At 39.9% G+C, this 25722-nt stretch overlaps 1 protein-coding gene across 2 annotated transcripts in view; it reads right to left on the bottom strand.

Moving 5' to 3' along the window:
* WDR70 (WD repeat domain 70) overlaps positions 1 to 25722 on the bottom strand; it is a 221689-nt gene that overhangs the window by 179523 nt on the left and 16444 nt on the right. For both annotated transcript variants that reach the window (XM_037063201.1, XM_037063200.1), the window contains exons 5-7: positions 23027 to 23219; positions 4254 to 4313; positions 2989 to 3122 (exon numbers count right to left, since the gene is read on the bottom strand). In XM_037063201.1, coding sequence (XP_036919096.1) covers positions 2989 to 3122; positions 4254 to 4313; positions 23027 to 23219 — 387 coding nt within the window. The remainder of the gene's footprint in view (positions 1 to 2988; positions 3123 to 4253; positions 4314 to 23026; positions 23220 to 25722) is intronic.

Below are 25722 nucleotides of genomic sequence, written 5' to 3'. Positions count from 1 at the left end.
ATTCCACTGTGTAAATGTACCACAGTTTTTTCTCCACTCACCAACTCACTGATACTTCAGCTGCTGCTAAATCTAGCCTATTGCAAGTAGTGCTGCAAGGAACACAGGGGTGCATATATTTTTTTATAATCAGTGTTCCAGGTTCCTCTAGATACATTCCCAGAAGTGGAATCGCTGCATCATAGGCAGTTCCATTTCTAACTTTCTGAAGAAACTCCATACTGTTTTCCACAGTGGCTGCCCCCCCTGCATTCCCACCAACAGGATGAGACAGATCCCTTTCCTCCACATCTTCTCCAGCATGTGTTGTTTCTTGATTTATGGATGGTAGCCATTCTGACAGTGTGAGAGGTATCTCATCGTGGTTTAGTTTTCATTTCTCTAATGATTAGTGACATTGAGCATTTTTTCATTTATAATTATTGGCCCTCTGTATCTCCTCTTTGGAGAAGTGTCTAGGTCCTTTGCCCATTCTTTAATTGGATTGTTTGTTTTTTTCGGTGTTGAGTTGTACAAGTTCTTTATAAATTTTGGATATTAACCCCTTAGGTATACCACTGGCAGGTATGTTCTCCCATTCAGGTAGGCCGTCTTTTCATTTTGTTGATGGTTTCCTTTTCTGTGCAAAGAGTTTTTAGTTTGATTGCAGTCCCCTTTGTTTATTTATTTATTTACTTTTTGTTTCCCTTGCCCAAAAAGATGTATCAGAAAAAAATACTGCTAGGAAAAATATCCAAGATTTTACTGCCTATGTTTTCTTTTAGGTTTTTTATGGCTTTGAGTCTTACATTTAAGTCTTTAATCCATTTTGAGTTTATTCTTGGTATTGTGTAAGCTAGTGGTCTAGGTTCGTTTTTTGCACATATCTGTCCAATTATAAAAATATCTTATTTTTGAAAAACGTAAACTGGAGTATTTCAAAGTAAAAGTTATATCTGTCTTTACTTTTAAATACTTCAAAAATTACAAAATGAGTGAAGCAAATTCAGAAAAATGTTCATAACTATTAAAGCAAGGTAAAGGGTCAGTGGCTGTTAAACTATCCCTCTGTTTTTCTCTATGTTTGAAATTTTTCCCAGTAAAAAGTAGATTACAGATATAGATAGACACACTGATGAAAAAACCATTGTCATAAAAAGTGGTCACATTATTTGGAGATTAGAGACGAACACGGCAAAGTTAAACAGTTCTCATGATTTAAAAGAGTAACGTTCATATAATGTTTACAGTGTCAGAGTTCACGTTACTTCTATAAGAATCGTCAGAATTCTTTCTTCCCAGCTAATATTTGACAGCTATTATATACAGGATGCAACAATTATGGGAGAAAAATAAGCTCGTTCTTGGGCTTTTCTGAATTTTCAATTATGAAAGTGCAGGGAATGGCATAATTTAGTAACAGGGCACTGGCTTGAGAATCACGACATGTGGCCTATTCAGAGGGGACCATTGGCTCTGTCAGGGCTGACATCAGGGGGCAGTCCCAAGCGAGTCAGAGGACAGGCGTGAAGGGGAAGGAGAGCACAGTCCCCTTGTGAATCAGGACACTATCATATGGGGAAAGGGATTAACAGCATAGTTTAAGTGCATTTTTAAAAGGTCAACATACTAACTCAAGATAACACGCTATTAATTTAAATCGCGAAAGCTATTTTAAATCTAGACATTATTGGAGATACTAGTTTTTTTCCATTTTATTTTTCCATTTCCAATTGATTATGGATCTGCTCTGTTATTTAGAGAATTCTCAAGTCTGTTGTAGAGTGTTTAAGACTTATGACTTCAAAATTTACAAGACAATACGATTCGTTGGAAAACTGACCAGAGCCACTTTAGTCAAAATGGTTATTTTGATAGATAACTGCAGTTTCCAGAGAAACCTGAAGTCTGAGACCCAATTCTGATCTATAATACTTATTATTTAAGAATTCATTAGCAAGTAGGCAAAAACAATTCATATGACCTGTTGTTCAGGCCTAAGAAAAATCTCAGCTCTCTAGCCATTGAGATGCTCCAACTACCACTTTCATAAATAATGGAAGCAAACACCCAACAGTCTAGAGACAGAACCTTTCTCCATATAGTTGACAGACTCTGGAGTTAACAGGTGGATATTAAGTTTAACAAAAACGTCATCCTGCCCTGGCTGGTGTGCCTCAGTGGATTGAGTGCCAGCCCGAGAACCAAAGGGTCACCGGTTCAATTCCCAGTCAGGGCACATGCCTAGGTTGTGGGCCAGGTCCCCAATAGGGGGCGTGTGAGAGGCAGCCACACATACATGTTTTTCTCCCTCTCTTTTTCCCTCCCTTCCCTTCTCTCTAAAAATAAACAAATAAAAATTTAAAAAAAACAACCACCATCCTTAATAGTTCAGATTAAAAAGCAAAACGAGATTTTTACGCCTCACTCATGCAAGAGTAGAAAAGTGGGTTTAAGTAATTTCAGCTAATCCATGTATCATCACCATCTCTAAATGTCCTCAACAAGAGCTCATTTCCAACATACACTATGCAAGTTAACCAGACTCCAGTTTGACCAACAAAAATCTATTTTTGCATCCAATATGCTAAAAGATCAAATATGGTCAAAAGTAGGAATAAGAGATGTCTTGTGATAGCAAGAGATTAAAGCTTTTTCCAGTACAATGCTAGCTGACCACACCCGCACAACGCAGTGCGGACGAGCGCCTGGGTGTCACTTAACATACGTCGTACACACAACATCAGATTACCCAGCAGTTATGGGATGTTTCAAACTAAATTAGACAGAGTAATAATTTCTAAATAGAAGTATATTTCTAAAGACAACAAAAGACAGAAAATGTCTTCAAACACAGGTTGATGACACTAAATGAAAAAAATTAAGATGCATTTTACTTTCATTTGAATAATAAAGGTCTGTATTTGGGTTCAAACCACTAGAGATGGAATCCAACGACAAGAGCACTCTGCCTTCAAATGTGAAGGTATTAAGTCGAGTGATACATACCATTCACAGGGCTGAAGGGACCGAAATGCCTTAAAAGAAGCGTCCATTCCAGCAAAATCCCAAAACTTAACATCATAGTCATATCCTCCAGTCACCAAGCGGGCACCTGAGGGATCCAGACCCAAAGCAGAAACCTGGTTAAGAAAAATAAAAAATCATTGGAGAAAAGCTACTTAAAGTTTATTATGACCCCCACTCCCTTCCTCTCCCCTATCTCCTATCTTAAAGGCATTGCAAGTGCAGACCAACGACTGTCCTGCTTCTGGAAAATGAGAGTGGACAGCACATTCTTCAGAGTTTGATTTTGGCACCATGAATATAATTTCCTTTCAAATAATAAAAAAAAATAGTTTAATTTCTCTAATAACTAGCTTTGTCCCGGCTTATCTACCATGTACCCAGAATAGCTTTCATTGCAATTCCACACGATAGACTAAGCTGCTTTAGAATATAAGTAGAAATCTCACAAACAATTCAGCTCTCTCCTTAAACAATTTTGAGGAAAACTTTCATGGTAGTTTACCACTAAAGGTATAAACACATGAACCTAAAACTATCAAAATAAATAATGCCAATGGGCACGCCAAGAAGTCGACTCAACAAAGTTGGACAAATGAGAACATGGCAACATGACTCAACACAGTCACATTAAATAATTATTTTTATGAAATTTACCTAACAGTAATGACAGCTCATAAAATGTTTAATGAATTAATTTTGGTCTCCTATTTGAACCTTTTTAGTTTGTATCTTATTATAATTTATCATTTTAAAAAGAATTGACTATTACTAACTGCTCATTAGTTTCTACCCCTAAGTTATTAAAAATAAAGCCCAGAACTTAATGTAATCTAAGAGCAATACAGTGACTATTTTATGTTAAGTTCTTATCTCAACATTCATCTATAAAATAAACTCAGGCCTTTTACTAATATAGAAATACAGCTAAGAATAATGAGAAATTTTCCCACACCATAAAAGAGAAAGCTGTACTTGCATTTAACTTCCTTTCATTTGTAATGTTCTTATAGCAAAGAGAATGAGGTTTTAAAGCCAACAATAACAATGACAATACTAATTGTTCACATTTTAAAGGAAACCCAATGGCTGTTTTGGCTGAATGGAAAAATAATCTTTCCTTAATGTCTGTAGCATCGTGTTATCAGCTGACTGTGTAATTAGCCTTAACACAAATATTAGCATATCAGCCCACTTCCCCCGAGGAGCCCTGTCACTGAGAGAAGAGACCATACTTCCACACTCACCGTTTTAGTGCCGTGCTTCAGCGTGATCTCGTGAGAGTCCGGAATCCTTCGGACAGGATTCTGAAAAAGGAAATTCCATGACATTGGTCAGTCGTATAACATCCTGGCGGGAAGCACACACCACATTCACAGGAAAGATAATTTTTTAAAACTGTATCACTGATATACTTTTTACACAAAGCTTTAAAAAATCAGGAAATTAAAAATGTGACGATATCTTATTTCTGCCCATTTAGATAGATTACAATTGGTCATTGTGAGCTGGGAATGAATTTATCTTCAATCTCTAATAAGATAAACCTAAAAATTTCTCTAGAGTGTGAAAAGCCAGAAGGCCTTCTCAGGATCCAAAATATTTAAGTCCTCTTTTCGCTGGTACTCGGGCATATCTTAAAGTACTTTTGTACTTACTTTATAATAGAAAACAAAATCTGTACAGGGTCTATATTACTAAGTTTAACCCATAAAACTTTAAAGACAAAAACAGTCTGCTGTTCAAATACAGTATAAATAAGGACCTGAGCCACCACTCCACGGATTCAATAAACATTCATTACAGATGCCAAGTAGAAGCAGAGAGAGCCTCTACTCATCACCTGCCCCTCCCGAGAAGGATGCGGTCGGAGGGGAGCGATCAATGACTCGGACCCAGCATAACAACTGCTGTGACGGACAGGGGTGCGGACAGAATGACTGGGAGAGATAAAAGATGGAGGGCAAAAAGCAAACGAGGTCACAATGATCATCTGAATAAAAAGTTTTGGTTAGTCAAGTCTCCATTATCCAGGAGCAGGGTAATCATATTAAAATTCTACAGCCACTACAAATTCTCGCTAGTACTGTCTTGTAACCTCCTTAATTAAATATGTGCAATCTCACAGACTTTGGTCCCTATCTATCCCTTCTTTAGGACCTCTGATGAATCAAATCAATCACCAGTTCTTCCTAGTGTATCTTAAAATTTTCCCGTGCTATGGTTCTTTCTCCTGAGCATGTAACAGTTAAAGTGCTTCTCATATTAAGTGCATGCACGCATGCACATACACACACACACACCCCCCACAGTTACTCCTGTATCACTGTTTTCCTTTGCAAGAGTCTTCACACTAGAGCTTTTGCTCAGGGTCTCTACTTTCTTTCACCCTCTTCTACCTCTACACTGTGGCACCTGTCACTTAATTCCTAAGGCCAAGCACAGTTCCTGGCACTTAAAGAGACTGGAAGTACCTATTTCTCAAATGAATAAATAAGTCACTATAAATGCCCCTGGACCCTTCAGAACTTAGCCCACACACCTGACCTTTCAACAGCATGAGATGACTACTAAACTTTCCCCTCCATCCTGGGAGGAGGCGGGGTTTTTAACGCAGCTCTGCCTCTCATGAACCCCGCCACAACCTCAGGAGAGTCAGGACTCTGTTTCCTCATTCGCAAACTGAGGATAATGGCACCTACTCCTAACTCAGAGTTGGGCGGGAAGTTGGTGCTCAATAAGTGACAGCCACCGTTTATTCTAAAGCTCACCTCCTACCTCTCTGGTCACACCCTCTTAGTCCACACCCAGGCTTCTCTTCCCCTTTACCTGGCCAACTCCTACTCGTCCTCCCAGACTCAGTTCAGATGTGGTCTGCTCCACTTCTCACCATTTCCAGCTCTGACAACCAACCTCTCCTTGTCTCTAACGCAGAACCTACCACAGCACCTTGTCATTTCTGACCCGTCGCCCTCCCCACCACTCCCTCGTCAAGCCACGAGATGGACAGTTCTCAAAGACTGGGTACCTGACTATCATCGCTGGATCTCTAGTCCACAAACCTTTTGGGTGTGGCAGACGCAATCAAAGACTTTCAGAATGAATGCATGGCCCACGGTCTACTTTATATTGTAGATCACGTTAGACTGTAACTGTTAATTTGCCTTCGAACGTGAATGTTTACGTCCATACAGAAGGACAGGTGCTACCCATCAGGTGAGCCTGCTGAGTGAGAGTCAGAGGATAATTGAAGATGTCCAAAAAGTGAAAGCCTCTGAAGACCAAATGGCCACACCCCAGATGAAAAGTAGGTTGAAAGGTGCAAGGACAGGGAAGTAAAGGCAGTTTCGTTTTTGACTGTTTGGGTCTCCGAGGTTACTGAAGTCCGCTGCCCCCTCCCAGATCAGTGAAGAAGACAATCAGGAACCAAGAGACACCGAACAAAATCCCGCACAGTGACCCGAGGAAGCGCGGGAGACCTGCAGTGCATTTCCAGACCAGGAGGTTACGGTGTGGTTTACCGTGGCTTACTAGTTCAGAGATCCCAATATTCCAACACAAACCCCAAAATAACTTAAAAGGTGGACAAGGGAATTCTGGACTACCCCTCTATGAAATTACTGAAGTCACTACTCCATTTGCAATAGACAATATTTGTAAGCAGTGAAATCTCATGCATAAGTTCTAAGTCTTCTTGCAAGAAACAGGAGAACAGTTCCAACGTTTCACTTAGAGAAGAATCTATTATAGTCTGTGTTTCATTCCATAATTAATTACTTCTTCATCAGTCAGGAAACAGAAACAGTCACCAAAAGGGGTGATGAGCATTATTTCACTGAGTTCAATGCAGGATGTGCCTATATATAGACAATTTCTGACATTTAAAGGAAAAACTTACAAGAACACAGAACTCAGTATTTACATTAGAAGTAAAATAAATGTTTAAATAAATGCTGTTTACATTTAAAATCAAAGTTTTACTGGAAATCATGTAGGGCATAACTCATAAAAAGCACATCTAATTGGCACAACTAAATCATCCAAACCGCCAGCAATCCATCTCTCGGTAGCCCTATCGCTTGATGGCGACTGTTCTTTTTCCAGAACTCTTACTAATGACTCTTTGAAATATGGCTTGGGGCAAAATTTGCTCTAACAGTGAAATATTTTCAAGGTTTTCCTGCCAGGGGACATCATAAACTATAAGACTTCACTGAAGTCATTTATTACCAGAATTCATAACAAGAGCTACAGGCACGATTGAAGAGGGGAAAAGATACCAGTTTTTGTTTGGTTTGGTTTTCAATGCCAAGCAAAGGAGGATTTCCCAGGCTCCTTGGTTTACTCCCAGGAACAGCAGCGATTGCAAACGTATCTGAACAACATGAGCAATCCCATCAACATAGATCCTTACAGTGTTTTCAAAGGACTTGCAAGTCAGAAACAACCTTTCTGGGGTATAGTTGTCATTAGTTCAAAAAGCAATTTATGGCGGGGGAGGGTGGAATGGAAACAACAATACTTGAACAACAATAAAAAAGTGGGGGGAAAAGCAATTTAATTTTGTATATACGGTATGTATTTTTCACTGCGTACCATATAGAGTTGGAATTATAACCCACAATGAAAAGTCTACCTAGCAACACAAGTCTGCCACAAAGTGGCTGGGAATTAGAGGGAACAGGGACCACCAGCCAGGAGCTAGAAGATGAGAGTGACTTTCTCCCAAAAGTGGTTTCCAACGCAACCAGAAGCAGAGTCTGTTCTTGTGTAACTCTGGAGATCCAATGAGGGTGACTTTACGTTAACTCACTTACTCATTCACTCACTAATCATATATTCACTTAACAAACACTAAGTACTGAATCTCATACCACATACCAGGAACTACAGTTAAAGATAAAATGACCAACAACAAAGGCTGTTCACAGAAAACTGTCAGTCCACTAAAGCAACACAGACAGGTAGACAAACAGGCAAACTGGAGTGTTTCAGATGCTGTGAGAACACCCAGTTCAATGTCCACTTCCATTCCACCTGGCGAAGCACGGTGTGATTACCAAACGGTTCGTAAGAAACGTTTGAGATGTCTTTGGAAAAATAAACATTCTCTGGGTGAATGTGGAAGACATCTAGAAGAGAATAAGATAAATCTTGATACTTCCTGAACTGCAAATACTTTTGCACGGCTACAGTGTAAATTCCTGGGCAGGAAAAAGGGAAAGGGTGTATGTGTTGGGTGTATATATAGGTGTACAATGTATATATGTATATGTATAATATATGACATGTATACATATATTATTTATTTAGCTATGGGCCAAAAGTAGGTTTACAGTTGTTCATAATGAAAAATAATCCAATAATTAATGAACATTATAAGAATAAACTGTTTGGTGTACTCACAACCGTAAACTTACTTATGCCCCATCCTGTGTGTATATATAGATATAGATCCAGAGAGTGAGTTAGAAGCCAGATTGTATACAATGCCAAGAATCTAAAATTTAAGTTGTGAGCCATGTGATTTGATGAGATGTTGAGTTTTCAAAAAATCAGTAACGTGCTCATGCATCAAAGACACAACCAACACAGTGAAAAGGTGACCTACAGAACAGGGGAATATTTCCAAATCATGCATCTGATAACATCTAGAACTCCGACAACTCAACAGCAAAAAACTAAACAACCCAATTCAAAAACTGAGGAAGGACTTAACTAGATATTTCTGCAAAGAAATATACAGATGGCCAACAAGTATATGAAAAGGCAATCAACATAACTAATCATTAGGGAAATAAATGCAAATATAAACCACAGTGAGATACCACGTCACACCCAAGAAGGATGGCTATTATTTTTTAAAAGAAAGAACAGAGTAGAAAGAAGAAGTGTTGGCAACTATGTACAGAAAATGGAATCTTTATGCACTGCTGGAAGGAAATGGTACAGCTGCTATGGAAAACAGTATGGTGGTTCCTAAAAAAAATTCAAAATAGGACTGCTATATGACCCAGCAATTCCACTTCTGAATATACACGGTCTGTCTGGAAAAACTGCAGCCATTGTCAACATATCAAGACAGTTTGCACAACATCAATATAACCTGGCAGCAAGGAGAGTGGACTGGAATGAGCATGTGTGAACAATGACAACTTCACTGCACTAGTCAGTGGGGGTGGTAGACACTGTTGAGTGAGCATGTGTACTGTGTGGCCATCACATTCAAAATGACTGAGCAAATAGAGCAAAGAATCTGCATTGAATTTTGCCTTAAGTTTGAATATTCAGTTTTTTTGTGAAACATCAAATTTTTGTGTTTTTTTTTTAACACCTAGGTGACTCAGCCCCACTACAGCCCAGATTAGGTACCCTGCAACTTCTAGCTTTTCCCAAAATGAAAACCACCTTTGAAAGGGAAGAGATTTCAGACCATCAGTGAGATTCAGGAAAATATGATGGGGTAGCTGATGGCAATAGGGAGAACTGTGTGAGGTCCCACGGTGACTACTTTGAAGGGGACTGAAGTGTCATTGTCCTATGTACAATGTTTCTTGTATCTTGTATCTTGTATCTTCTTCAGTAAATGTCTCTATTTTTCATAGTACATGGCTGGATATCTCCTGGACAGACCCTGTATACCCAAAGGAATTGAAAGCAGGATCTCAGAGAAATGTCTGTACACCCACCACACTCAGAGCAGCATTGGTCATGACAAAGGATGGAAGCAATCCAAGGGTCCACCAACAGATAAATGGATAAACCAAAAGGGAATACTACTCAGTCTTAAAAAGGAAGGAAACTCTGATACACAGACGAACCTGGAGGATATCACGGTAAGTGAAATCTGCCAGTCACAGAGGGCAGATACTGTAGGATTCCACCTATAGGAGGTGTTCAAATTCATGGAGACAAGAAGTAGAAGGGTGATTGCCAGGACTAGGGAAAGAAGGAGACTGGGGGATATCATTGAACTCGTACAGTTTCTGTTTCACACAGCGAAATAGTCCAGAGATCGATTGCACAGCAATGTAACACTACTGAACTGCACGTTTACAATAGTTAAGATTGTAAATTTTATGTTATGCATATTTTACCAAAACTAAAAAATAATGGTTTGATCAACTTTAGGTAAGCTCAAGATAAACCACTTATCAAATGTTTAACATCTTTCCCCCAAAATGTAAAGTTACATGTCTAAAATATTGCAGAAAGAAAAGACAATTTCCTATCTCTCACAGCTGGGTCCAATCCTTCAATGAGTAGCGCTTCCCAAACCACCTCTGAATAACCTTCGAACCCTGGAGCACATTGATCAGTAACACAACTCAGGAATACACTGTGAAATAACTTTTCATGCTTGTCTGAGGGCTGAGAGACCCAAGACATGCCTCTGTGCCACATATCCATGCTTCTGTTTCTATTTGTTCATCAGTTTTATTTTGTTCACTATATTCCATATATAAGTGAGACCATTCAGTTTTCTTTCTCAGTCAGAGAAAGACTCAGGCTTGGTTCACTGAGCATGCTAATCTCTAGGGCTATCCATGCTGCCACAAATGGTAATATTTCCTTCTTTTTTATAGCCAAGTAGTATTCCACTGTGTAAATGTACCACAGTTGTTTTACCCATTCATCTGCTGACGGGCACTTGGGCTGTTTCCAGATCTTGGCTATTGTAACTAGTGCTGCAATGAACAGAAAGGTACATATATTCTTCAAGTATGTTGTTTATACCTACTAAACTGGACAACTGATGTGCCTTTTCTGTCTTCTGTCTTCTTTAACATTTAAAGGAGTACAAAAACTAATTACATAACCCTTGATCTTAGGAATACTTTCTAGTTAGAAAGGCAGAAGAAAATAAAACCAGTCAGTAAGGCAACCCGAAGTAAAATTTTAACATATTAAATGGAGATTGAGAAATAGGAAAAAATTTTAATTACACTTAATTCAGTTTTTTTAAAAAAAGGTTTAAGATAAAATTAAACATGAATGAAACAGAGCCAAGAAGTGAGGGATATACTGGAAGACACCAAAAACTGTAAAGAAAGGAAAAAATAAAAGCAAAAGATCAAAAAAGAGGAGATTCTGCATAGATAAGTACCACATGAAAGACTTCGGAGGAGCCAATTACAATACTATTAATAGAATTACGAAGTGTGGCGGGCAGGGTTGGGAATATAAGACAGAAACCTGTACGTGAACAAGAATTAAATAAAAATTATATTAAAAAAAAAAGAATTACGAAGTGTGAATAATTCAAACCTCCAAACCTAAGATAAAAAATACAAAGTGTGGAGAGGAAAAAACTCCGTGTTGTGAGCAGAGGAGGAGGGGAAAAAAGAGAGGAGAGATTTCATTACTTTAGGGTTGGCCAAAGAGTTCATTTGGCTTTTTCCATAAGATGTCTCTAGTAGTCCTTAGTTATCTTTAACTTCATTAGAAACAATTTTGTTAGATTGTACTGTGACAGCTTTTATATGAGCATACATTTTTAAAAAAATCAAAATTGGTGAATTTTTGTATAGCCATTTTAATACTGAAAATGGAAGAAAATAAGCAACATTTTTGTCATATTATGCTTTACTATTTTTAAGAAAGGTAAAAATGTAACGGAAACACACACAAAAAAATGACTTGTGCAGTGTATGGAGAAGATAGTGTGACTGACCTAACACGCCAAAAGTGGTTTGGAAAGTTTTATGCTCGAAGTTTCTCGCTGGACAGTGCTCCACAGTCAGGTAGGCCAATTGAAGTCGATAGCGATCAAATCGAGACGTTAATTGAGAACAATCAATGTTATACCATGTGGGAGAGAGCTCAAAATATCCAAATCAAGCACTGAAAATCATCTACACCAGCTTGGTTATGTTAATCGCTTTGATGTTTGGGTTACATACACACACACACACACACACACACACACACACCCCTTCTTGACCTACCTCCACATGCGATTCTCCACTGAAACGTAACAAAGACGTTCTGTTTTTAAAACCCACTGTGACGGGCAATGAAAAGTGGATACTTTACAATAATGTGGAATGGAAGTAACAGTGGGGCAAACAAAAGGAACAGCCACCAACCACACCACTGGCCAGTCTTCATCCAAAAATGATGATGTGTATATGGTAGGATTGGAAGGGAGTGTCTTTTATGAGCTATGAGCTCCTTACAAAAAACCAAGTGATTAATTCCAACAGGTACAGCTGCCAATTAGACCAAATGAAAGCAGTGCTCCCCAAAAGCATCCAGAATTAGTCAACAGAAAACACAATCTTCCATCAGGATAACACAAGACCACATGTTTCTGTGATGACCAGGCATACAGTTTGGCTGGGAAGTTCTGACTCATCCGAATATTCACCAGACATGACATCTTTTGATTTCCATTTATTTTGGTCTTTATAAAATTCTCTTAAAGGGAAAAAAATGTCAGTTCTCTGGAAGACTGCAAAAGGCACCTGCAACAGTTCTTTTCTCAAAAAGATAAAAAGTTTGGGGAAGATGGATTTATGAAGTAGGTTGCTTGAAAGATGGCAGAAGGTCGTGGGACAAAAATGGTGAATACATTGTACAATAAAGTTATTGGTGAAAATGAAAAACGTGTATTTTATTACTACGTTAAAACCAAACAGCCCCGGCTGGCATAGCTCAGTGGATTGAGTGTGGACTGCGAACCAAAGGGTCGTAGGTTGATTCCCAGTCAGGGCACAAGCCTGGGTTGCAGGCCAGGTCCTAGTGGGGGGCATGTGAGAGGCAACCACGCATTGATGTTTCTCTCTCTTCCTCCCTGCCTTCCCCTCTCTAAAACTAAATAAATAAAATCTATTAAATATGTTTTTAAAAATGAATGGATAACATTAAAAAAAAAAACTTTTGGACCAGCCCAATACTAATGATGGGGAGGGGAGGGAAAAAAGAGTAGAGAGATTTCATTATTTTATAGAAAGTACTGGGTTGGCCCAAGAGTTCACTCGGTTTTTTCCCACACGATGGCTCTAGTAGTGCTTAGTACTTCTTTGAATGAAGTCTTTAACTTCATTCAAAACAATTTTGTTGGATTGTATTGTGACAGTTGTCATATCTGCATGCATTTTTAAAAATGCTAATACTAATGATAGTAAATAATACCGACAGTAAATATCCCTGGATAAAGGAAATACTAATGATAGTAAATATCCTTGGGTAAAGGAAAAAGGTTTTGAGAAAGAAGTAAAAAATCCAAGGGATTTTTCTTAGAGATGGACAAGGTTTCTGTGAATCCAGGAAATAAAGTGTATGGCTATAAGAACTAATAAAGGATACAAGGGAGAACATAACATTTTCTCATAATTATAAGGAAAGTACTCAATTGAAAAGGAGACCCAAATTTTCATAAAAGAGGGGGCATTAGAAAAGATTTGACTAAAATACCTCAAAATATGGAAAAAACTAAAATAAATAAAAAATATTTAAATACCTCAGAATAAATTTTACATTTGTTAGTACAAGTTTATTTAAACTTCAACAAAATTTAGGTCATAACTGCATCAAATCTCAGAACATGTTAAATCTTAGAATCCACGAAGAATGAATCAGGCATTATATTATGGGACGTATGGGGTAATTCTTCCAACTAAAACTTGTAACAGCACAATATGGCATCACAGACTTTATAGACTGATTTTAGCAGAATTAAGAGGGATGTTTTGCAAAAAATATTCAAGGTCTTCATCAATTTTCTCAAAGGCTCTTAATCCCATGTTATAAACCCTTTATCATCCTTGCCAATTTTTTCTTTTTCAATTAAGAACTGACTAACTCCACCCTGGCTGGTGTAGCTCAGTGGATTGAGTGCGGGCTGCAAACCAAAGGGTGGCCAGTTCTAGTCCCAGTCAGGGCACATGCCTGGGTTGCAGGCCAGTTGCCAGTGGGGGCCACCTGAGAGGCAACCACATATGGATGTTTCTCTCCCTCTCTTTCTCTCTTCCTTCCCCTCTCTAAAAATAAATAAATAAAATCTTAAAAAAAAACGAACTCTGGTGAAAGACAAATACCATATGATCTTACTTATATGTGGAATCTAAAGAGCAAAACAGAGTCAGAGTACAGAAGCAGGGAGCAGACTGACAGCTGTCAGAGCGGAAGGGGGAGGCGGAGGCCGGATGAAAGGAGGTGAAGGAGCAGCTGAAGAACGTAAATGCATGGATCGCCTGAGAGAGAGAGGGGTGCTGGGTGAAGGGAGACCAAGGGGGAAAAATTGGAACAACTGTAATAGCAAAAACAGTACAATATAATTTTAAAAATAAAGAAAGAACTCACTAACAACTAGATCCTCATTTGGCAACGGCTTTGAGTGGAGTGAAAGACATCCTTAACACCCCTTCCATAGATGTAATGAAAGTTTACATCTGCTGGACTTGCAACTCACTACATATATATCTGTATCTCTAGAACCTCATTTAGATAGATCTATATATCCATATCATATTGACAGTTTAGTTATAATTGAGGAAACTACAATCCAACAATCAGATAAAACATACCCTCCTGCCTTCCTCATTGCACTTAAATCATGCTTTGAATTGCCTGCATAAACTCGTCCAACTTCCCCACTGCACATTAATGACTGCAAACAAATAGTCCAAACTAGCAGCGTCATGCACATCACAGTTACACAAAATGTCGAACAAAATAGGCCGGTGCTCAGCTGCAGGAAGAACCCACAACTGGAGACTGTTCCTGGCCCCCTCCTGAGAGGACACGAAAGCCCTGGTGGCAACGGGAGCTATAAAGCAGACGGCCTTTCGACAAGGAAACCGTGGCTGGGCCACACTGGAAACATGGGGGCAAATGTCGAATCCTGAGCTTCTAAAGGATAACTGTGCCCAGAGATCAGAGGCTAACCTGACTCGGTAAAACGGTCAGGGGCACAAGTAACAATGACCACAGCCAAGGACGGCTATTCATTCAACAAACATTTCTTAAGCCTTTCCTAGGTGCCAGTCACCTGTCAAGCCACCAGGGATACAGTGATAAAAGAGACTATGTAACTGCCCTCAGGGAACTTGCATTACTGGGAGGAAAAAGACAATAAACCAATAAACACAATGTCAGACAAAGCAGCGACAGGCAGAACAGCGGTGTGCAGTGAGGGGACTTCTAGAAGGTGGTGAGAGAAGCATGACTGGCATGAAGACCCCAACAGAGTGAGGAAGCCATGAGAAACTCGGAGTGTTATTCCACTGAGGAACGAGCAAACAGAGAGGCTCTCAGAGGGCACAGGCGGGTTGTGAAAACAGGAAGGCCAGTGAGGGCAGACGAGAGGGAGCGAGACACAGCGCGTGGAGGGGTGAAGTCAGAGAGACCCGAGGGGCCAAGTCATGCGGGGCTTTAGAGATCAAGGCAAGAAACCCTGACTGCTTAATAACGTGATTGGGAGAAATTGGAGGGTTTACAGACAGGAAAACAACAAGGGAAGCAGGGAAGTAACAAGATCTGACATGTTTTCAAAAGATTGGATTACTCTGGTGATCAGAGAAACAAACTTCTTCTCCTTACAGGCTTACATCTTACATTATAAAGAGGACACCCTTGATATTCCTGCCATTTAGTCAGGACACCCTTGATATTCCCACGCAGGAAGCTGTTACTGCTCTAAAAAGCATTAAAGTTTTTTTAAAACTGTAAATATATTTGTTATGATATTGTCAGATCATCAAGAACATAATTTTTCTGCACTATTCTTTTTTTAAAAGTAATTATTCTAGAATTAATTTTAACCTAAGCCTCACTTGTTCCCATTTGCAGAAGATACTGTTTTGGGGTTTTTTTTCCTTCGACTGCAGACAGGAGACAGTTGGGGGGGGAAATGGATGCTTGCCAAAGCCAAAATGCCTCTATTGCCCCCTAGTGTCCATCGTAAAGAACGAAGACCACACATCAGCAATTTGGAAATGGTAAGGAATACATTCACTGGATTTGGAAACAGAGCTTCTAGCATCCCCTGCTGGCAGAATCTTGCAGTTGCAATTAAATTTCTCTTTTAAAGAACATCAATTTTCTCTAAAGTTAAAATCATAATGCTTCTTCAAAATGTTTTTTAAAATTCTTTCTTTCCAGTAAGCTGCAATTAAATTAAAATTGGTCATTAGTCAAATATTGGCAATGACTTATAATGAAAATTGTGATAAATCCCAGCAATTCTGAGTGCTTGATCTGTGTCTACCCCTATGTTTGGCATGTACACAAACCATCTCATGCTCATACCAACTTCTGAGAACTAGGAGGAGAGTGTTTTTCCACTTTTAATTTTTAAACCTCTCCCTACACAAGAGGGGCAGAGACTGACTGATACAGGTGGTTGGCCATGACCAAGGTCAAGGGGATAAGAAGCCTCGGGGCAGAAGTCACAACGGTACAGCAGTGGCCCAAACCGAGACTCCCCACCACAGAGCGTGCCAGCCAGGGAGTCGGAGAGAGTTCATGGAAAACAGGTGCTCACAACTAAAAAGTCACTGCTACATCTGGCCTTTAGTTACAGTCATGAAAACTCGACTCTCCGTTCTCTGTAGTACCGGGAAACAGGATAGCAAGGATAATGGAAATCCTCCATAATCCCAAAGTCTCCATTTAGTTGTAAGTTACAACCTTCTTTACCTTTTAAAAAAATCAGAATCATGCAGATGTAATAGATGTGTCTTAGATTTAATTTTTCACCTCTTTTCTCTGACCCTACCCATTTGAATTTTTATTCACTTATTAAATTAAAAGAAAAATAATAATACACCTTCAAACACTAAATACTTCTAATTATTTAACAGTTGGGGTACTTTGACAAAGTTTAAAACAATGGTTTGCATTCCATTCGCATTTGCATTGTATTTGAAAGAACAATTTATTACCACTGTATATAGGTGGCATAAAGTAAGAATGAGAGAAAAGCAAGCTTGTTATCAAAAGAAATCATGACACACAACATTAATATTTCCAATCCAGGGACTTCAGCAGTAACACCAGAGCCACTACTAAGCAGCAACCGAAGTACAATGCATATAAAAAATAATAATCATAAGCAGGCAGTATAGCTCTTAATGTACCTAAAGAACTATTTGGGTGATGGAAATGTCCTATATCTTGTAGATAAAGTTGTCAAAACTCATCAAACTGAACGTGTAAAGAGCTGAGAACATTATTATATATAAATTACACCTCAGTAAAAACCATCATATTTTTTAATTTTTTTATGAGACTGTTTTAAGAAGAGAAAACTATAACTATTTTGGCCTCATTTGACAGGGAGGTTCCTAAGCAGTTATAGTTTATACAATTAAATTAACCAGTTAATATTATTGGACTGTGGGGCAGCTCTTACAGTTATTTAACTGTTATCTAAATGGTAAGCTTAGAACAAGGCAATATAATGGTTTTTACAGAAATAGGCATCTAATTACATTTCTATGCTCACATTTCCTCTTGTTCCCTCTTCCATCCCTACTTCCATTCTCCACTGAAAACTAGGAATTGACATGTCACAAAGGGAAAGGAGTCGCCAGGGTCATAAAATAAACTTTCAGTTATAAGAACCAAGTGCACTGAATTCCACTTGACGGATACATACTCTGTATATACTATACACAAGACACTACCCTCGAGGTTGTGAGAATTTTTAAAAATCACGCACCATGAATACACAAATCCTTATACTTGAAGTCATCACATCTAACAGCAGAGCCGGGCACAGAGGAGTGAGGACAAGCACGCAAATAACACTCTAACAAGGAAAGCAGCGCGAGTCTGCTGTGGGGGGCGGAACCAGGCCCGACGAGGAACACAGGCAGCTGGCCAGCGGAGACCGTGCTTGGAGGAAATCACATTTGAAAAGGTCCCTCAAGGCTGAACAGACTTTTAAGGAGCAGAAACTGGAGGAATGAGCAGGAAGCATTAAAGTTCTCATCAGTATCTACTCAAAACTAGCAAACTCCTTTCTCAGAGAATATTAATGGGCAAATAGGAATTGGTGAGGTATGATACATTTACCAATCAGACCTTCAATATATTGCTTAGCCTATATTGATGAAATATTAGACATATCCTTGAAAAACAAGTTCTGAATTACTGATAGGGGCAGTGCTAAGCAGGGGATGAGTCATATGTAAGTTGTGGAAAACAATATAAGAGAGCAGGGAGCAAATAAAAACACCCTGAAGAAAATAATACCATCAACTCAACTGAAGGAAAATTGCTTAGTTTGTTTACAGGTGTAACTCACTTCACTGAAGGCGCCCATTCCCCTGCAGTGAAGCGATTTAAAAGGCACTTCCTGTTAGATCTCTTACTGGGAATCCTTTTGTAAAGTTTATAAAGTCGTTTTTTATACCTCTATTTCCCTTATGAATATTTCAGTGATTCTCTATATAAATGAGCTTGACAGATACATAGTTGAACTTGACTAAAATCTCATCCAATTCAAGTTTTATGGAATCTTCATTTAACAAGTGAACCAAAAAAGATTACAACTCATTTCTGAAGAAATAAAAACAACAGAAAAGCTACTAAACAGCAGGACATAAAAGACACACAGGAATTCAAGTGAAATCCATGCATGCTAACATAGTAACCAAATCCTAAGAGTTTAAAGATTGCAATAGTATCCATAAACTTTGTCTTTTATTATTCCTTTGGAAAAGGCAACTAATATGTCCACAACAAAGTGAAACAAAGTAAAATAAAATAAGTAGTGTGTGTGTGTGTGATGCAATGCCAAAGGACTATACACAATGGTTAAAATGACCTCGAAAAAGGCAAATAAATAACTTGTTGTTACTGTAACTGCAAGTACTAAACACTGAGTGCAAGTTTTTGCTCACTACTCGGTTGCTAGCTGGCTCCCAGCATTATCCACCCTTTGTAACAGAAGCACTGAATTCTAGCTGGAACCCCAGCTTCCTAAAGTAAATAGTGCATTTCTCATGTGCAAGAAAGATACAAAGTTCAAAACAAGTAGCCTTCTTCATCCCTCCACCATCCTGCTGACAAAAGCGCAATATTAATCGCTGTCGCTTGAGCATCCATTTTAACGCCTGCATATTGAGGATGGCAAAACAAAAACAAAAAACCAGAAGCCGCCTAAAGCTGTGACATCCTGGGCCTGCAAACTTAATTCTGATCCATTTAACTTGATTTCCTTTCTGTGACAAAAACAAAACAAAACAAAACAAAAAAAACTCCACTTCTACCTTTTTTTAAGCTGTTATTTCCCAGTTTGTCAGCAGCCGCCAAATTAGCCGAGCTTGGCCACTTAGAGCAGGACCCGCCCCACCGGCTCTGGGTGTGGAGAAAGCAGGGCCCCGTGAGGAGCACAGAGCCGGGTCTGAGCTGCAATTCTGCCATTTAATATCCAGATAAGGGAGCAAACAAGCAAATGGAGTAAATTATTTAACTGCTATGGGATGAAAGATGGAGAAATTAATCGCTGAGTTAGTAGTACTCTTTTACATTTTTGTGCTGTAAGGTTTATAGCTTTATTTCTACTCAGACACATTTCTCACTTGCTTACTCCTAATCTGCAGTTAGGAGTAAGCATGCTCTCCTCAGATCCCCCGTGGAAACACACAGGAGGGACCCCACTCCACACCCACCACCCCCAGAACACGTTCCACAGATCACATTCCAAAACCATCATTATGAGGACGGCTGTGGTAAGTAGGACTTTGTGCATAAAGCTCTCTCCCAAATTTCCTCAGGATAGAACCCCAGAAGTGTTATCACTGAATTTAAAGGAGATGAACATTTTTTTAGGGCTCTTGATACTCAGTAACATAGTTTCAATAATAAAAACAACTGTGAGAGGGACTGGCTCAATTCCTAGGATATCTACCTATTCATAGCCCTTCAAAGAACGTGACGGTGATGATTAATAGACATAATTCAAGAGAAGTCTAAAACACATAAAAATGAACACACTCCAGGCCAGGAGCTTGACGCCACCTTCAGAAGCAACTGAACACTGACACTTCTAGAGGAAACAATTTTCATACATTACTGAAGAAATATTTGCCACAAAGTAATAAAATAAAATTAACCCTACATTATTTGGGAGAAAAAATATTCTTATGTATGTTTTTCTATGTAACCTTCCAAGTGGCTTTGCCGTCATAGAGGGACAAGGCAGCAATTCCACAGCCTGCTTCTGAAGAAACAGCAGTACGTCAGCAATGTCTCATGTCCTTCAGTGTCCACGATGCGTGACACAGATCACAGCTCGAGGAGGCACGCTAATGCAGCTGACCGATGGCCGTGCCTTAGCTGTGACTGTCTGGGTGGACAGCCCCACGCCTTCGCTCTGGCACAGACTGGGGGTGTCCAGGCAGGGCCCAGCCCCGCCAACCGCGTGTCCACCTGTCTTGCAGGTGTTGGAGCCTACACACACACTTGGTTTTTCAGTGACCCCAGATGATTCTTACAGTCAGACTCAGAACCACTGGGTTTTTAAAAAGCTATTTTAAAAAATACTTTCCCATCAATTTCAGTAACACTCGCTGAAATATTTAGCCTCTCAAGTATATGAACTTGGCTGCTTTCCGACTCAGCAGAATGTCTCAGTGCTTTGCAAGTTTCTGAGCAACAAAGTAACCAGATTGCACTCAGGAGTCCCCAGATGGAGCCCTGCCCGCTGTGGAGGGCTACTTTCACTCACTAGGTAATGAGTACTATGTATCATTTGCAGTGTGGCCCATGTTACAAACAGTTTCATCTCGAAGCAGTGAGGAAAAGGTATTGAAAGGAGAGACCCTGGAGGCAAAGAGACAAGCTAAGTGGTAGAAAATAAAATTCTGATCTTAGCTGTTGAATTGAGAATACTGTTGGAGCTTAAACATGGGCATGTCTCATGAGTGGTTAGAAAGCTGGACCTGAAGTTCAAAAGGAATGCATGCTCTGAGTGAACAGGAGTCATGAAGACAAGACGTGAGAAGCTCATCTCTGGCCAAATGTGAAATGATAAAGTAAGCAAGGATATGTCCTCAGGGAATGCTTACAGTTGGGGAAACGCGATAGAATATGAAGCAGTAAAAGTGACTCTAGCAGAAATGTAAGCGCCACCAGAACAGGGATTTGGCTGCTTCATTCATTGCTATGTCCCCAACACCTGGAAAGTACCTGACATCAAAAGGTCGAAGGTTCAATTCCCAGTCAGGGCACATACCTATGTTGGGGGTTTGAGGCTCCAGTCAGGGCTCACGAGGAAAGCAACCAATTGAGGTTTCTCTCTCATACTGATGTCTGTCTCTCTCTCTCTCCGCCCCCCCACCCCGCTCTCACCTTTTCCCCTCTCTCTAAAAAATCAGTAAAGCATATCCTTGGGTGAGGATTGAATGAATGAATGAATGAATGAATAAATAAAACTGAGGCTGTTATTGGAACACATCACCAACAGCCTTGCTTTGACTGCATATCATTTTATCAACATTTTCTTTTTACTATGTTTATAATAACAAGACATCATAAAAAGACAATGATTCATCTCCAAGAAGAATCAATGCATATAATCCTCTAAAAAAAAAGCATGCTGTTACTCAATCTGTGTTCAAGCTTATTCAAGCTGAAACACACACATCTGTAAAACACATCAATAAAATGTTGACACATTTTACTGATGTGTCTTAATTCAAGCTTATTTCAAGGCTAATTTCGCACCTCAAACCCCTGTTGTATGGCACATTTCTTCATTTCAACAGCAGGTTCAGATTCAGACCACTGATTATTGAGACAAAGACAAAATTTGAGTTTCTTACATTCTGTTGCTGTTTGACTGCCAGGCTTAAACTCAAAACAAGGCAGAATTCAAAAGGGCAACACGTGAACTCCTCAACAGACGGCACCAAAAACATTCTAGAGCAACAAACCATTTAATGACAATATTTGCCATTATTTAGACATTTTCTATTCAGAGATGAGAACTTTAATAGTTTTCATCAGATATATTAGAAAATCAGGAATTTTCTATAAAATAGATTTTAGTAAAAACATTTCAAAAACAGAGATTTTTTTTTAAGCCAGTAGAACTGTTGTTAAAAAGAAAAAAGATACAGTGAGCACCGCAGTTTTGGAGATTTATTATAAAATGTAATTTTTAATGAAAATGCCAAATTTATTCTTAAGTACTTCTTTTCCTAATATTATACACCTATATGCATGTTTGTACATATATATGTGCATATCATTTCATGCAAAAAACTTTTTTCAAAATTAAAATCAAAAGCTTTCTTTGACCCTCTGTGACAAACACAGATGGGCGTATAGGTGAATGTGAGTCTGCAGAGAATGCCCAGTCTGTGAAGTCACTGGCAGCTGCAAAGCTGTCAATTTCTCGTGACCATTATTTGTGTCAATTCTTGATTACTACCAAAAACACCTTATCACAAAGAGGAAGGTGGTATTAAAAAATGACCCACCCCAGGCATCGAATACACAAAGTATACCAATGGCTTCCTTCGTGTTTTCTCCTTTTACTATTTTTGAGGTTGTACAATTCACTTCTATTCTTTGAGCAATTACTCTTCACACTGTAAATGACATGCTCAACTTAAACTAATCTGAGGTTAATTAATATCTCTAGCCTCCTCCAGATAATACCAGTTCTTCAAAATGAATGAACTGATTCTATTATCACATCTCTCACATTATTTTTCACAAAAATTGGAGATCCACTTGGTTTTTAAATCCCACAAATTTCATTCGTCATTACCATTATTTACACTCCCTGCTTATGAAGATTTAATAAAATATTTATTAATCAATTTCTTTTTATACACACTGCTTCCAGCTCTCCACGTATTACTTTGGAATTCTATGTCTTCATTCCTGAGGTGCATCCTTTAGAGCTGAACTTTCATCAAGGCTTTCAGCAGTAAATTCAGATGTTTTTCTTTTAATTTGCTCTCACTCGTGAATAACAGTCTAGCACGGACTAGTGGTTAGCTCCGCTACTCCAAACTATCCCACTGAGTTCTTCAATTACCATTGAAATACTTACTTCCTCTTCTTCTGAATCGTCATCACCATCATCATCTTCCTCCTCTTCTTCGTGAAGAGGGGGCGGTAAATGACCGATGGCTTCTTCCACACGGTGGACCGGCTCGTCCACCATTTCAGGGGGTAGAGGGGGGCCAATCAGCTCGTCGTCAGAAGGGTCGGAGCTCTCCTCGCTTCCACTGCTGCTTGTGTCACTGAGAACAGAAACAAGACTCTTTTCCTCCGCCACAAGGGAGAACACACCCCAGAGACACTGTCCCCAATTCTCCTCCTAACACCTGAGTATTAACATTGTTTTTGTCTTAAGAAATCAAAAAACTAAATTTACCCACTTATCTTAAGACGCAGACATCGGAGGTATCTACAGCACCATGGGTGAGATAAGATACATTCACAGGGACTACCGAGTCCTGTGGAGGAAAAGGGACAGCACGGCCACTCCCTCAAGGAGAGAGCACCTCAGAGTGGCCTGGCCACTCTCTCAAGGGGACAACACCCTGACCCTTGCCTTGACAGGTTTTTATTGGGTTTCAATTTGCACAGGAATACAAGTACAGGTCATTAATCATTGTCAGGCAGTAAGGATCAAACAATAGATAGCATACAAAGAACTATTAGGGCTTATTCTGAGTCAGGGTCTGTTAGCTAAAGGGCTACAAAACTTTGGGAAACAAACTCATTTCCTGCTCAGACCTTTAACATTTAATTGAGAGCATTCTTAGCAAAGCAGGTTTCACAGGATTTTATATATTCTTTCTTAGGCCTGATCACCTGGGGAGCCTACCCTTTCAAGCACAGGGCTACACTGCCCCCTATCATTGTTTCAGGCTTAAATCAGGCAGGGGAAGTAAGGCAGCCAAGAGATTAAGAGACTTCTTGCAGACAGAATGAGGACTAGGGCTATGTCAAAGCCGAGGGGCAAGGGTCCATCACCCCCTTTCTCCATAGCCCCCCGAGTCCTTCCCTGGGGTCTCCACGTGATCATGCCAGTCTTAGGTCATTCCCCCCTTGAGGAATCTTACCCATCATTGGCTAACCAACCAAGCACTGGCGGACAGTTATGGATGAAGCAAAAGGAGCAGAGCTCCTGCCACGGAGATAAGCTTTTTCCCTTAGTGGCTTATGGCCCAAAGGTTGCTCACTCAGCCTTAACCATGGGGGGGGGGGGGGGGGCGGTTACAGCTCCTGAAGCTAGGCAGGGCAGCTCCCAACATCTCCCCCTTTTTTGTTTTTTAAATCAATTGTGGCTGTTAGGCCTGTGAAACCTACTATTTGCTGTTTTCAAATGTGATCACGAGAAAACAACCTCCATATACATCGTAAAGCACAAATAAAGATTAAAACAAGGAGGCGCCCAAGGGCTGCCAAGACTCAAGCTCCTAAACTCAGTCCATTGAAAAATGCTGCAAATGCAATGGAATGACAAGAGTAACAGGTCTGGCTGCATTTCAATCTTTGGGAGAATTAGCACAGACTTCAGGAAGTTACTTTAAAGGTACGCAGCAAGGCAAGTCCCAAAGCGGCCTGGGTACAAGGCAGGCCTGACTTCTCCCAGGAGAACTTCTTGACGGGTGTGGTCCTGCAGGCTGACTCACTCCCCACTGTTTTTCCACGTGGGTGCTGGGCCACATTCCATGTCTCGAGAAGCGAGAAGCGGTTCCCTACAATCTTACCTGGGCATAAACGAAAGTCAGGAATACAGGCCCATTCTACATTAGAGGCCCATTACATCACCCTCCCTCATGAAGGGCCAGTGGGACATGCAAGAAAAACTACAAATGCACAACATCCACACAAAATCTCTTTACCATATCTGAATCCAATCACTGTTTACCACAGGAGCAAATAAAGCCAGTCCTGTGGGAAAGTTAGTATTACTCCCCATATGTTTCAATATAATTTCTGAAATATAAATTATTTTTCAGTTCTAATTCAAGTTTGCTGAGTTGCTAAAATGTTCAGTGCCACATTCCTGGATCCTAAAAATATCTTATTCTAGTGAGTACCGTATTGATTCTCGACTGGTTTTCTGTCCAGGAAACCTGAGAACTAATACACACTCTCATCACGGTCTTTACCAAACACCTCCAGCCTTCTGGAAGACACCACCACCCACCATCCCCCACCTCCTGCCCCGTCCCGGTGAGTGGAGAGTTGCCTTTTTAATTGTATCGATGAATCTATCAAATATTTTCTAGGACTCAAATGTATCACGGCCTTTTAATTTTTCTGTCCTTTGCGTTCCTTGCTGTGTCTCCAGCACCTGGACAACGGCTGACATATCTATTACAGAAAAATGGGGTTTTCCTTGCAATCTTCATCTCGCTTCACTCTCGAAAGGAATTCGTTCTCACCTGCTACCCTTACACATGGCGATAGCAAACCTCCACACAGAGAGTGGCCCTCGTTCTTGCGATGGTCCCGCCCGGCCCCGTGCTCCGGCCCCACAGGCCTTCGTCCTGGCTCTGAGCAGACAGGGCCTTCGGCCTGCAGGCGCTCCGCTGGCACTGCCGGCACACGGGCTCTTTCTCTTCACTGGGGTCCCCTGAAAAGGCGCCTCCTCAAGGAGGCCTGCAGGCCCCCCCCTTCTAAACTTTTAAACACTTCCTTGTCAGCCACTACTGCCTTAATTGCCTTACTGTGTTTATCTTTTTAAATTACATACATGCTAAGTTATCTGATTTGGTTGGTTACTAG

Source organism: Sturnira hondurensis, unplaced genomic scaffold (genome assembly GCF_014824575.4).
Source record: "Sturnira hondurensis isolate 20B ecotype Veracruz unplaced genomic scaffold, ASM1482457v3 Scaffold0014384, whole genome shotgun sequence".
Classification (NCBI taxonomy): Eukaryota; Metazoa; Chordata; class Mammalia; order Chiroptera; family Phyllostomidae; genus Sturnira; species Sturnira hondurensis.
The sequence above is the reverse complement of the archived record's forward strand: the minus strand, read 5'-3'. Positions and strand labels throughout refer to the sequence as shown.